Source organism: Pristis pectinata, chromosome 32, assembly GCF_009764475.1.
Source record: "Pristis pectinata isolate sPriPec2 chromosome 32, sPriPec2.1.pri, whole genome shotgun sequence".
NCBI classification, from domain to species: domain Eukaryota; kingdom Metazoa; phylum Chordata; class Chondrichthyes; order Rhinopristiformes; family Pristidae; genus Pristis; species Pristis pectinata.
In genome coordinates this window covers 1242343-1257366 of record NC_067436.1, presented here as the reverse complement: position 1 = coordinate 1257366, position 15024 = coordinate 1242343, and the positions used below count along the sequence as shown (strand labels likewise).

General features: G+C 46.7%; 1 protein-coding gene across 3 annotated transcripts in view; it reads left to right on the top strand.

The window, feature by feature from the left end:
* tln2b (talin 2b) overlaps positions 1-15024 on the top strand; it is a 246086-nt gene that overhangs the window by 186713 nt on the left and 44349 nt on the right. For all 3 annotated transcript variants that reach the window (XM_052042407.1, XM_052042408.1, XM_052042409.1), the window contains exons 35-41: positions 1024-1167; positions 1266-1427; positions 2339-2479; positions 5473-5654; positions 7217-7349; positions 10929-11030; positions 11140-11310. In XM_052042407.1, the coding sequence (XP_051898367.1) occupies positions 1024-1167; positions 1266-1427; positions 2339-2479; positions 5473-5654; positions 7217-7349; positions 10929-11030; positions 11140-11310 (1035 nt within the window). The remainder of the gene's footprint in view (positions 1-1023; positions 1168-1265; positions 1428-2338; positions 2480-5472; positions 5655-7216; positions 7350-10928; positions 11031-11139; positions 11311-15024) is intronic.

Sequence of the window (15024 nt, the reverse complement as noted above, 5' to 3'; positions counted from 1 at the left end):
TGACTCTGACCCTATCTCTTATAACAATCCAGACTTGCCCAACATCTCCTTACAGCTGATACTCTCCAATCCCGGCCAAGTCCTGGTGAACCTCTTCTGCACCTCTCCAAAGTCTCCACATCTTTCCTGTAATGTGCAACGTGACTTCCCAACTTGTGCACCCGACCAGTGAAGACAAGTTTTCTTTAACACCTTATTCACCTGTGTTGCCACTTTCTGGGAGCTGTGGACTTGCACCAACAGATCCCTCTGTACATCAATGTTCCTAATTGTCCTGCCATTTACTGTCTACTTTCCTCTTGTATTTGACCTCGCAAAATGCGACACCTCCGGCAACGGTGGTGGAGGCGGATACGATAGGGTCTTTTAAGAGACTTTTGGATAGGTACATGGAGCTTAGTAGAGGGCTATGGGTAAGCCTAGTAATTTCTAAGGTAGGGACATGTTCGGCACAACTTTGTGGGCCGAAGGGCATGTATTGTGCTGTAGGTTTTCTGTGTTTCTATGTTTCACACTTGTCTGGATAATCTGCCATTTCTCTGCACAGAAGTCCAACTGATCCCTATCCTGCTGTACTCTTTGACAACCTTCCTCATTAATTTTCATGTTATCTACAAATTTACTAATCAGCACATCTACATTTTCATCCAAATCATTTGATATATAAGATAATATATAAAAACAGAGGTCCCAACACTGATCCCTGTGAAACACCACTGGTCACAGACCTCAAGCCCGAATCACACCCCTCCACCACTGCGGTCTGTCTTCTCTGGCCAACCAGTTTTGAATCCAATGTACCAAGTCCCATGTGTCTTAATCTTCTGCATCAGCCAACCACAAGATTTGGAGAGTTTGGATTCATGTGTGAGCGAGCTGGGAAGCAAGGGGAACACGGAACACCTGATTTGCCTTTTAATATTTATTTCTAACAAAAGTCTTAGCTGTGACTGAAATTTGAGATACTGACAAGTTTCTTGTGTTCAGTTCTTGTTCAAGTTTATTAAGCTTCTCTTTCTACAGGCGGGTTACCTGGTTGGCATATCTGATCCTAACAGCCAGGCTGGGCACCAGGGACTAGTGGATCCCATCCAATTTGCCAGGGCCAATCAGGCGATTCAGATGGCATGTCAGAATCTGGTGGATCCGGCAAGTAGTCCGTCACAGGTAAGGTGATCTCTCAGCCTTCCACGTTGCTGGATTTTTAACATTACGGACTGTGTCTGAGGCTGCAGCCCGTGTAACGTACGACTCTTACCGTGCAGGTGCTGTCTGCTGCTACCATCGTGGCCAAGCATACTTCTGCTCTGTGTAACGCGTGTCGGATCGCTTCCTCTAAAACCGCCAATCCTGTAGCCAAGAGACACTTCGTTCAGTCTGCAAAGGAAGTTGCCAACAGCACTGCCAACCTCGTGAAGACAATCAAGGTAACTGGAACTGCAAATGCCCGGTGTCGAGGCCACAGGCCCACTAAGATAGAACATAGAACAGTACAGCACAGGAACTGTCCCTTTGGCCCACAATGTTGTGCCAAACTAATTAAACTAGTAATTAAATGCCAAACTAAACTAATCTAAAGCCTCCACATCCTTCCTACAATGGGGCAACCAGAATTGAATGCAATACTCCAGATGTGACCTAACCAGAGTTTTATAAAGCTGCAACATAACTTCCTAACTCTTGAACTCGATGCCTCAACCGATAAAGGCAAGCATGCCATATGCCTTCTTTACCACCCTATCAAATTGTGCAGCCATTTTCAGGGAGCTATGGATTTGGATCCCAAGATCCCTCTGTACATCAACACTGTCAGGGGTCTTGCCATTACCTGTGTACTGTCCCTTTACATATTTCAGGTACTGTTCAGGAACTGTTCAGGTTTTCATCCATGTAAGTGTACGGCTGGAAACAAGGCTCATCTCATTCCATTGCAAATGGTTCCTTAACACATCAATGTAAATGTAAACTTTAGCGTGGGTATATTTGTGTTTCTGTGACCAAATCTAGAAAGTGCATGTCACTTTATTATTTGAGGATCTTGAAATATATCTTCTGTTTTCTGGTGCCCTGAAGCTCTGCTTGTTGTGGCGTGCAATGTACTCACATCTGTGGAACATTACTACCAGAGGAGTCACTTGGACTTCCCATGTGATGGTTGGGGCTCACTGGATGAAACCACAAGGCATCTGGCTGGGTCTGGAGTTCTGGTTCTTTGTATTATTGCAGAGTTCTATATCGGTAAAAATGCCAATAAAATGAGATCTGTTTGGTTGTGATGAACAGTAATCTTTCCCAGTGTCTCCGAGTGCTGTTACCCTTGTTTCCACCTGCCCCCCAGGCCCTTGATGGTGACTTCTCTGAAGAAAATCGTGAAAAGTGCAGGTTGGCCACGTCTCCTTTAATTGAGGCTGTGGAAAATCTGACGGCGTTTGCCTCAAACCCAGAGTTTGTCAGCATCCCAGCGCAGATAGGAGCAGAGGTAGGTGAAGGGGAGGGCAGTGTGCTAGAGGGGTTCTCAATGATCAATGTCCATTCGATGTTCTTTCTACCTTTTGTGTGGTTGCAGACTAATTGGAGCAATAGGTGTCGGTTGGTGAAGTGGGAAAATCCCTGGTAAAACATTGTCCAAAGTCACCTGTACCTCCCACGCCATCCTTTGCACACTGTGTGCCTTGCCTCAAATTTTTCATACAGTTTACACAAAAATAATGTTTTCCGAAACAAATTTGAATTCCATTTGAATGAATCCACACTTGCTGCCTTCACCTTTTCTCATGGGAACCCAGATCAGCCCTCACTGTGGTCTTGTGTCTAAGGTTTGAATTTACCCACTGGAACAGTGAGAGTACATAAAACATAGAACATTACAGCACAGTACAGGCCCTTCGGCCCACGATGTTGTGCTGACATATCTATCTAACCCTTCCCTCCCACGTAGCCGTCCATTTCTCTATCATTCATGTGTCTAAGAGTCTCTTAAATGTCCCTAATGTATCTGCCCCCACAGCCACTGCTGGCAGAGCGGGCACATCCTCCAGAGCAGAGCACAAGTCCTGCTGTACAGTGGGATGAGCTGTATCCATATGATGAGTGTTATTGGCTCGTTGCTGGGGAGTGCAGTGTTTATGCAACAGGCAGAGGATTAGTCTGACAAGAGCTATTGATTGCCAGGAGCTGGGAGAAGGTGGCTCAGATAGCATCTTGCAGCCTGTGTTTATAATAGGATGTGAAATATTGAGTGGATCATTTGCTCAGGAGTGGACCACACGAGAGCCTTTGAGCCAGCCTGACTCAGTGACTGAAGAAGCATGAAAGATTTGCTTGTATTTGGATGCAATGTACGAGTACCATCTCCACACCACACTCTAATCTGGCCCTCTAACCTGGCTAACAAACAACTGCTGGAGGAACAGCATTTTATAGTCAATGCCCCAGCGAATAAAGGCAAGTATGCCGTGTGCTGCCTTAACCACCCTGTCTACTTGTGTTCCCACCTTCGGGGAGCTATGGATCTACACCCCAAGATCCCTCTGTACATTAATGCTCCAAAGGGCCCTACCATTTACTGTATACTTTCCCCTTGCATTTGACTTCCCAAAGTACAACCTCACATTTGTCCTGATTAAACGCCATCTGCCATTTCTCTGCCCGTATTTCCAACTGATCTTTATCCTTCGCAACCTTCCTCACTGTCCACAATTCCACTAATTCTTATGTCATCTGCAGACCTACAAATTAGCCCACCTATGTTTTCTTCTAAATCATTTATATGCATCACAAAGCAACAGAGGTCCCAGCATTGATCCTTGCTGAACTCGCTGGTTACAGACCTCCATTCAGAATGACACCCCTCCACCACTACCCTCTGTCTTCTATGGCCAGGCCAGTTTTGCATCCAACCTACCAAGTCACCATGGATCCCATGTGTCTTAATCTTCTGGATCAGCCTACTGTGAGGCATCTTGTTGAATGTTTTCCGAAGTCCGTGTGGACAACATTGACTGCCCTACCATCATCAATCATCTTTGACACCTCCTCAAAAATCTCAACAAAGTTAGTAAGACAGGACTTGCCCTGTACAAAGCCATGCTGTCTAGCCCCAATAAGTCCATGCTTTTCCAAAAATGAGTACGTCCTATCCCTAAGAATCTTCTCCAATAGGTTCCCTACCAGTGATGTAAGGCTCACCAGCCTATATTTTGCTGGATTATCCCTTTTGACCACCTCAAATCTGTACAAAATGGAAAGGATCCAACGTCCTTGCAAGAGACAAGAAATTCTGCAGATGCTGGGATCTGGAGTAATACACAAAAAGTGCTGGAGGAACTCAGCAAGTCAGGCAGCATTCATGGAGGGAAATAAATAGTTGATGTTTCGGGCCGAGACCCTTCATCAGGACTCAAAAGGAAGAGGGCAGAAGCCAAAATAAGAAGGTGGGGGGAGGGGGAGGAGTACACGCAGGCAGGGAATAGGTGAGTTCAGGTGATAGGCGAGTCCAGGTGAGAGGGGGAAGGTAGGTGGGTGGGAAGGGGGAGAAGATGTAATAAACTGAGAGGTAATAGGTAGAAGAGGCAAAAAGGGCTGAAGAAGAAGGAATCTTATAGGAGAGGGCAGTGGACCATGGAATAAAGGATGAAGGGAGAGGAGATGGGCAGGTCTCGAGGCTGGGGAAGGGAGTCACAAGAATAAGGGAAGACAAAGGAGTGGGGGGGGGGGGGGAGAAGGGGTGGGGTTATTCCCTCCCAAGTGTGGGCCAACCAGAGTTTTGTAGAGCTGCAACATTACCTCGCTGCTCTTGAATTCAATCCCCCAGCTAACGAAGGCCAGCATACCAGACGCCTTCTTAATCACCCTATCAACTTGAGCGGCAACCTTGAGGGATCTATGGACTAGGACCCCAAGATCCCTCTGTTCCTCCACATTGTTCAGAATCCTACCACTAACCTTGTACACCATCTTCATGTTCATTCTTCCAAAGTATATCACTTCACACTTTTCTGGATTGAACTCCATCTGCCACTTCTACACCCAACTCTGCATCCTGTTTATATCCTGTTGTAACATACGACAACCTTCCATGACCCCTCCAACCTTTGTGTCATCCGCAAACTTACTAACCCATCTCTCCACTTCTTCATCCAAGTCATTTATAAAAATCACAGAGTAGGGGCCCCAGAACAGATCCCTGTGGGACACCAGTATGCCTATCACCCTCTGCCTTCTGTGGGCAAGCCAATTCTGAAGCCACGCAGCCAAGTCTCCATGGATCCCATGCCTCATGACTTTCTGGATGAGTCTACCATAGGGAACCTTGTCAAACACTTTACTAAAGTCCATATACACCAAATCCACCACTCTACCTTCATCTATTTGTTTTGTCACTGCCTCGAAAAACTCAGTTAGGCTCATGAGGCACACCAGCCCCTCACATATCTTAAGTGTATTCATGCAGATTTATACTTCCTTCTGCAGGGTGCCCAGGCACAGGAACCAATTCTTTCCGCTGCTCGATCCATGCTGGACAGCTCATCCTCTCTCATCAAAAGTGCCCGGTCACTTGCGATCAACCCAAAGGACCCCCCAACCTGGTCCATCCTGGCAGGACACTCTCGCACTGTGTCAGACTCCATTAAGAGCCTCATAACATCCATCAGGTGAGCCTTGGCTCTGACTTTACATTCACAGTTTTATCTTTGCAAATGAAAATTGCATTTACTTTTCTTAACCCTTGACAGAAGATGCTCAAGTTTGTGATGAGTTGGCGATCGAGTGCGCTATGCTGCAACTGTAAGCCCATCGGTCTTTACCTCTTGCTTGCCAATCAAGCAGTCCTTGTTGATTCCCCATACAATGGAGCTGTTGCTCCAATACTTCTGCAGTGATGAGGAGGGAGCAGGAACGTGTGTCAGCAGGTGGGGATCCTGGATCCCGGGATGATGGAGATCCTCGTTACACCGTTGCCTAATGGCAAGACCCATCCCATTGGAGATTGGGAACTCATCGGGGGGAGGGTTTGGAATGCAGTGTTGAGGAGGGGGAAGAGAGATTAGGAGGAAGAGTATGTGCGAAACATTGGGAATGGGTTCCAGAAGCAGGTGGGGGAGAACGATGGTTGGGCTGATGGTGGAGAGATGCGAGGGGTGGGTTTCTGTGCAGGACTATGGTGAGGGAGCATCCTGCCCACAAACTATGCCTGGCTCTGCTCCCACACACCTCCCTTTGGTTGCTGGGACCCCTGGGCCAAGGAACAACTTCCAGCAGCCATTACGTTTGATGCTCAAAATTAAGGAGCATGGTCAATCACTGCCTCCAAGGCCCCTGCGGATAGAGGAGTGCGCAGGTCAGGGTCGGGTTTTTCAGCTTTTATCATTAAACCCCGGGATCACCCACCAGACAGCGCCAGGTCCAGGGACAAACTGGGTGTCCACGAAGTTCCAAGTTGGGGTTAAAAGTACAGCTGCAGCACTGATGTTCAGTATCTCATCTGCATGACCGGACTGATGACTGAACTAGTGATCCTGAGACAATCCCACTGTAGCAAAGGAGAATCCAACTTCAGTTTATTAATTAACCTGAAGTTTCAAGAAGTAATGTCAGTAAACAGTGAGTGTGAACCTATCTGGTTCTCTAACACTATAGAAAAGGAAATCTGTTCATTTTCCCCTTTCTGACAGTTCATGACCCACAGCACGAAGCACAATTTGTGACCCACAGTTCATGGTTGACTCTCAACTATCCTCTAAAGTGTTCAAGCAAACCAGTCAATTGTCCGATAAATGTCTAATGCTTCAAGGCAGCTGCTCACCTGAACACCATAAGCTGAAGTACAATGAGCACATCTGATGAATGAATAAAACGGTAATTCTGCAATCCAGTATGCCAAGTTTGTCAATGACAAACCAAATAACCAAAGAGAGCTGGAATATATTGATTATGTATTGTGATGGGCCAGATGAAGCTTCTATTCCCCTAGATCATATACGTGACAGTTCAAGATTATGTAGGTTTCGTATTTCTGCAATTATTCATGAATATTTTTGACAACTCTTCTGTAGTCCCTCAGCAACATTTTTGGATAGCATTAAACCAAATATTATTTGGTTTGTCGTTGACAAACTTGGCAGGCTTGCCTGATGTGGAAGATACTTGTTAGAAACCAGTGAATGGTTTCATGTGCACGTGAACTGCTGTTGTTCAAACCTGCTTCACTTTGAAGGGACAAGGCTCCAGGCCAGCGAGAATGTGACTGTTCGATTGACAACATCAACAAGTGTATCCGGGAGATCGAGCAAGCATCCCTGGCAGCAGTCAGTCAGAACCTGCCAACAAGAGATGACATTTCATTGGAGGTAAAGTAACAATTGTCTGTCCTTTGTTCACTTTGATGAAGTCTCTGTCCTCTGCCATTTGCAGAAGGCCCAAGGGAGGCTCCAACTTTCTTCTTCAATGTGTGTTGAAGCCCCCAGTGTTGGAGTCACAACCGTTCCAGATGCAAAGGTGATGCATTGTTTAGTCCAATAAGACATAACTATATAGAAAAGCAGTGTGGAGAGCTTTTGCCTTGTCCTGGGAGATGACTGCAGTGTTGGATGATAGGATTGCAGCAAGGCTAGTAATTGGTAGCTGCACAATCCATGCGCAAATTAAAAATCTGTGACGTAATTTGCTTCACACCTGGGTACAACTGGGCAATACAGCTCGAGCAGTTTCAAAGAGAATATAAGCAACTTTATAAAACGTTTTACCAAGGCACTTCACAGGAACATTGCCAATATCAACTTGAGACCTAGCCACATTAAGAGAGATCAAGGCAGGAGACTGGTCAAATTAGACTCTAAAGGGAGGCCTAAGAGAAGAGAGCAAGGTGATGAGACAGAAGGTAACGGAAGGAATTTCAGAGCTCAGAGCCTCAGCAGATCTGGAGCAGGGTATGTATACGGGTTGTAGGGCTAGGGGCCACTGCAGAGATAAGGAGTGCTCAGGTCTGGACAGGTTTGAAAACAAAGATGATAGTTGTAAAACTGTTTCAAGGTGGAAGCCAGTATGGATCAGTGAGGGAGGGCAGAAAGGTGAATGGGATACGGTAGAGTTGTGGATACCAGTGTTTATGAAGGGTGGATGTAGGAAGGTGTGGGCAAGAGAAATAATTGAAGTAACAAAGGAGTAGATGAGGGTTTCAGCAGCAGATGAACCAAGGCACAAAAGGGGAAGTATGCTGTCTCAGTAAAGACGTGAACTTGTGGTCCATTTTGCATCACGGCCTCAGTTACTACAGCAAGGTTATGTGGAGAAGGATGGGGTCAGAGGCTGCAGAATGGCTGTGGAGAGCAGGGACCACTGGAGGGATTGCTAAATGCTGGGGTTCTCTGCCAGCATTGGCTCTTGTGGTTCCAAATGACCTTCAAATCTTTAAAGGAGACAGGGCTTCAAGGATGTTTGATTCTGCCTGAATTATGTTTGTGTCTTTTATTGGAAAGTTAATAGTGTGATTTGTCTGCAGCTGAGTATTCCAGTGTTACTGAAGGCAGAAGGATGCATTGCCTTTGGACAGTTTAAAGCTTAATTATTTCTTGGGGGTTGGAAGCTCCTTGGCTGCACCTTTTGTTTCAAGTAGATGCACATTCTCACTGACCCACAGATCGTCTCAGATTCCTGGACATGTCACCTCACTACCCGAGTCACTGATTTACCCTCTGCCACATAAGCACATAATGGCTGATTATTCAGAAAACCTATCCAGTGGTGGGACGAGGTGATCCCTGACCAATGAGGAAGTGAAGTTTGCAGGGGATCTTTGCATTATTTCAACCACTGGCTTTTTGATTCAGCAAATTGTGTGGCAGCCCTTGATTCCTTTGAAGCTTTGTGATGAAAACCATTGATAGAAAACAAACATCATGCTTAAAGTAATTCATTTCTTACCCTCTTGCCCTCTTGTTTTAGACACCTCCACCTTATCAAAAAGATTCTTAGTATCAACCCTATCTGTCCCCGTCGTAATAAAACAAAGCCAGACTGCCTCATCTCTCCTTGCCTGAACTGCTCCAGTCCAGGCAACATCCTGGGGAACCACCTCTGTGCCCTTTCCAGCACGTTCATCCTTCCTGCAGTGTGGCAGTCAGAATGACACAGTTCTCCAAGTGTAGCCTTATCAATACTTTGTAAAGTCATAACATGATGTCTCTGGTCTTATCTTCCATGCCATGGCTAATGAAAGCAAACATCCCATGTGCCTTCTTCACCACCTTCTTCACAAACAGGTTATTACAAAGCCAATTGTGGATAAAATTTGCCAGCTTGCCTTGGATCCCATGGGCTCTAACCTTTTGGATCAGCCTATTATTTGGGCTCTTGTCAAAGGCCATACTGAAGTCCATGTAGACACATCTATCACTCTGCACTTGTCAATATACTTAGTTACATCTTCAAAAAATTCGATTAAATTAGTGAGGCAGGATTTCCCACTGACCGAGCCATGCTGACTATCCCTGATCAATCCCTGTCTTTCTAAGTGCAAGTTCATCCTGTCCCTTAGAATTTTTTCTAATAATTTCCTTAACTACAATGTAAAACTCACTGGTTTGTAGCTAACTGGTTTATCCCTTCTCAAATAAAGATACCCTATTTGCTGTCCTCACATCATCTGATGCCTCACCCGTGGCCAGCTAAATGTGAAAATATCTGTCAGGGTCCCAGCAGTCTCTTCCCATGCCTCACGTTGCAGCCTGGATACATCTCATCAGGCCCTGGGGATTTGTCCACTTTGTTCTCCAAGACATCGCACACCTCCTCCTCCTTAATGCTAGAAGGTTCAAGAATATCATTGCCCCTCTGCCTGAACTCTCCATTTACCATGTCTTGCACCTAATGAATACAGACAAGGAGTATTCATTTGAGACCTTGCCCAGCTCCACACACGCATTGCTTCTTTGGTTCCTAAGGTGACCTACTCTTTCATTAGCTGCTCTCTTGCTCCAGATATACTTTTAAAATGCCTTGGGATTCTTCTTAATCTTGTCTTCCAGTGATCTTTCATGGACTCTGCCTTCCTAATTTCTTTTTTTAAGTACTCTTCCACACTGTCTACACAAGGTCCCTCCTGTTTCCAGTCACCTTGATCATAGAAATAATACCAAGACCTCAGCAATCCTGGAATGTACCTGTTCTGGGGGTAGCATGGAGTAAAAATGTGGTGAAAAAACAGGCAAGGAGCATTAGGAAGACATGTTAGATGTCGGGGAAGGAGAATTGGCAGGAGGGTTGGTAACCAAGTAAATTCATTGATAGAAGAAAAAGGGTGTTTGAAAATCGTTTACACAGCAAGTGGTGAAGTGGACTTTGTGAGATTGTTGGAAGCAGATTCAATAATAACTTTCAAAAGAAGAACAGATACAAACACTAAAGGGGAATATACTTGCAGTGTTGAGGAGAAAACAGGCAATGGTATGGGACTGATTTCATAAGTGCCCCTTAGTGCTGGTACAGGTGCAATGAGGTGAATGGTCTTTTGTGCCATATTATTCCTTCTCGTTGAGGGAGTGGGTCTTCACATCACCCGGTGCAAGGATGGGGGTGTGGGGGGGGGGGGGGGGGGGACGCGGGTGAGTGGGTGGGGTTGGTAATTTGTGAGAGTCTGATTCGGCCAGTGGGGGGTTCCTGCAGCAGCTGGGCTGAGGCAGGGTGCAGTGGGCTGACGTTGCAGAGGTGTCTCATTGGTGGAGAGGAAGGCGATAGAGCCTCAGCTTGGGCTGGATTGGTGGAGCAGCCTGAGTGCTGGGTCCAGTGTTTCAGCCAGGGCTGGGCCATCATCTGATGCCCACCCCAGGGACTGTGCCTAATACCTGAAGTGTGGGTGCTCCTGCTCAGGAGTGGGCTCCCCTGATGTATGTCGCTGGTGTTCAGTGACCTTCTCTCTGTTCTGTGTGCAGGCCTTGCAGGAGCAGATGAGCTCTACAGTGCAGGAAATCGGACACCTGATTGACCCGATTACCACAGCTGCTCGTGGGGAGGCTGCTCAGCTGGGCCACAAGGTACTGAACCATTGATCCATTATCCTCACACTGGCAGGTTGCAGTCTGGGTTCTAATGAGCTTTGGCACCCTGTAAACACACTCTGTTGTCCCCTTGCCTCACCCACAGGTCACTCAGCTGGCTAGTTACTTTGAGCCATTGACTCTGGCCTCGGTTGGTGTGGCGTCCAAAGTCCTTGACCATCAGCAGCAGATGACCGTGCTGGATCAGACGAAGACCCTGGCAGAGTCTGCACTGCAAATGCTCTACGCGGCCAAGGAAGGTGGCGGTAATCCCAAGGTACAGTCCAGTGCAGAGGCAATTTGTGGATCACTTTATGAATATTGGCTTCAGAGATATGACTGGTGTTCATTCATATTGTGAGCTAACGTTGGCTCATGTTTAGACTGTGATTTTTGTAGGTCAGGTGGGGATGGTCATCCGTGAGCGCAGCCCCAGCGTTGCCTGCAGCTTCCAGGGACCGGCAATACTGAGGGCAAAACCCAGGAGAAAAATCAGAGTTTTGTAAAAGCTGTGCTGTCAGATGGGATTAAAACCAACTGTCAACGTTCCCCTGGTGGGATAATGAAGCACCTTGGTACTGCATTCAGCAAGGATGGAATTGTAGGGAAACCAAAGGTGAGGGGCCACATGAGAATATCTCTGGGACTATGTCCAACCAGAATTGGCAACCCAGGTTAGAGTTTAATACCAGGCCACGAGGTGGGAATCAGGTGACTGGGGCATATGAGCATGAGTATTCTTGTAAGAATGGTGTTGTACTGTCTGCTGTGACTTTTGGTACATCCTTACACCAGCCACTGCAGTTGGTTGAGTGTTGATTACGTCCATGGATCTATCCTTCTCACAGCACACAGAAGGGCCTACAGACACTATACTGGTGATGAGGTTGTTCCTTGAGGGGGCAGTGACCAAGTGTGAGTAACAGGGAACAGAGTTCTCCAGATACAGCAGCCATGATGGCAGGCAGAGGTGGCAGATCTGTCAGTGAGCTCGAGAAATGTGGCCAGTCACCCTGTACGTGGAACAAGTGAAGATGTCCCTGAAGGTGGATGATATTGCTGTGGTCCTGGAGACGGGCACAGATCAGAGAAATGGGGCAGTGGGGCCGAGATATGTGAGATGGTGCTGAGTTCACTAGTGGTTCTGAGCTGCACCCAGTGACATGAGAATGACTGCCTTGCCATTACTTGACTGAGTGTGGGTTAAAGAATCTTTGGGCATCGAGGATCTAACAGTCTGAAGGTTTGGGTTGTACCTCACACAGGGTTATTGGAAGTCAGTCATCCCAACCCCAGGACGTAACTGCCCAACCATGTTCTGCTGCTTCATCAATGACCTGCCACTACAAGGTCAGAAGTAGGAATGTTCACTAATGATTGCACGACATTCAGCTTTTGTACACAGTGGTAGCTGCCTACAACACACTGCCAGGGCAAGTGTGGAAGCAGATGTTTAAGAGGCATTTAGACAGGCAAAGGAACGGGCAGGAAAAGGGAGGGATGTAGACCATGTGAAGGCAAATGGGATTAGTTTAAATTGGCATTGTGGTCAGCACAGGCATTATGGGCTGAAGGGCCTGTTCCTGTACTGAACTGTTCTATGTTCTATGTCCTAATTCCATTTACCCGCAGTAACTCCAAGATCAGGTCAAAGGTTGGGTGTCCTGTGGTGAATGCCTTACCTTCTGACATTCTAAAGCTTTTTCACTACCGACCAGCCATGTCAGGAGCACGATGGAGTGCCCACCTGGTTGGGTGCCGCTCCAGTGATTCTCAGAGTTTGACACCATCCAGGACAGAGCAGCCTACTTGATCACCCTAAACATGACTCCCTCCACCACCAGCACAGTGTCTGCAAATGCACTGCAGTTACTTACCAGGATGCTCCAACGCCACGTCCAAACCACCAACCTCCTCCTTGTATGATAAGGGCTGTGACGCTGGGAAACTCCAAGTGCAGATTGCGACACAAGACGGCAGACTCAGGGTTTCGACACGAAACGTCAACAATTTCTTTCCTCCCACAGATGCTGCTCGACCCACTGAGTTCCTCCAGCAGATTATTTGTTGCTCCAAGTGCAGGTTCCTCTCTGAATTGTGTACAATTCTGATTTGGAAATATATTGCTGTAATTTCACTCTTTCTGGGTCTAGTTCCTGGAATACTCTCCCAGCAGCACTGTGGCAGTACCTCCAGAGGTCTGCAATGGTTCAAGAAAACTACTACTGCTACTTCCTCAATGGCATTTTGGAATAGGTGACAAATTCTGGCCTTGCCTTGCCAATGAAGCCCAGATTCTTAAAAATTAATAAAGGAATAAACAGAACAAAATGATGCCAAGGCACCTGGGCAGGAAGGACTCCAGGTTGTGGGGAAGAGGAACTATTCGGTTGTTTACAGAGACGGGTGGGTCCAGTTACCACTAGGGTTGTAGAGTCACAGAGTTGTACATCATAGAAACAGGCCCTTTGGCCCACTATGTCTATGCTAATCCCACTTACCTGCATTAGTCCCATACCCCGCTATGCCCTATCCAAATAAATCTCAAATGTTACTGTTCCTGCCTCCACCACCTCCTCTAGCAGCTCACCACCTACTCTTTGTGTGAAACATTCAGATCCCCTTAGGCCCCCTTTAAACCTCCTTCCTCTCACCTTAAACCTATGCCCTTTTAGACACACTTACCATGGGAAATAGATGCTGGCTATCTACCCTATCTATGCCTGTTCTAATTTTGTATACTTGTCTACAACATCACCTCTAAACCTCCTCCATTCCAGGGAAACAGCACCAGCCTATTCAGTCTCTCCTAATAACTCAAGCCCTCCAATCCAGGTAACATCCTTGTGGATCTTTTCCGCACCCTCTCTGGCTTAATCACATCTTTCCAATTGTGTGGTGACCAGAACTGCACACAGTGCTCCAAGAGTGGTCTCATCACATCTGGTACAGCTGTAACGTGACGTCCCAACTCAATGTTTCGGCCAATGAAGGCAAGCACACCTTCTGCCTTCCTCACCACCCTGTCTACCTGTGTTCTGATTTTCAGGGAATTATGTACTTGTACCCCAAGGGCTCTCTGTCCAAAACAATCCCCAGGGCCCTGAAATTCACTGTGCAAGTCCTGCCCTGGTTTAGTTTCCATCTGCCATTCCTTGGCCCACTTTCACGGTTGACCTGGATCCTTAGACAACCTTCTTCACACCAATTTTGGTGTCATCTGCAAACTTACTAATCATGTCACCTCATTCAAATCATTAACAGATATGACAAGTAACAGTGGAGCCAGCACCAATCCCTGAGGCACACCACTGGTCACAGGCCTTCATTATGGAAAAACACCCCTCCACTACCACCCACTGACTCCTTCTACCAAACCAATTTCGTATCCAGTTTGCTAATTCAGCCTGGATCCCATGTGCTCCAACCTTCTGGACCAGCCTACCATGCAGGACTTTGTCGAAGGGCTTGTCCATGTAGACGTCTACCACCCTGCCCCTGTCAATCCTCTTGGTCACCTCTTTAAAAAAATAAAGTCTATTGTATTGGTGAGATGTGGTTTCCCACACACAAAACCATGCTGACTATTCCTAATCAGTCTTTGCCTTTCCAAATGCAAATAAATCCCGTCCCTCAGAATCCCCTCAAATAACTTTCCCACCACTGGTGTAAGGTTCACTGGTCTGTAGTTCCCTGGCTTATCCTCACTGCCCTTCTTAGGTAAAAGCACATTAGCTGTTTTCCAATCATCCAGCTTTTGGCACGCTGGCCTTCATCTGTCAGGGCATTGAGTATAGAAGTTGGGATGTTATGTTGCTTCCCACACCATCCTTGGATACACCTAGTGAGGTCCTGGGATTTATTGATCCTGTTCCTTCAGCAGATGAGGCATTGAGTTCAAAAGTTGGGACATCATGCTATTGATGAGACTGCACCTGGAATATTGAGTGTAGTTCTAGCTGCCATACTGTAGGAAGGACAGGGTGCAGAA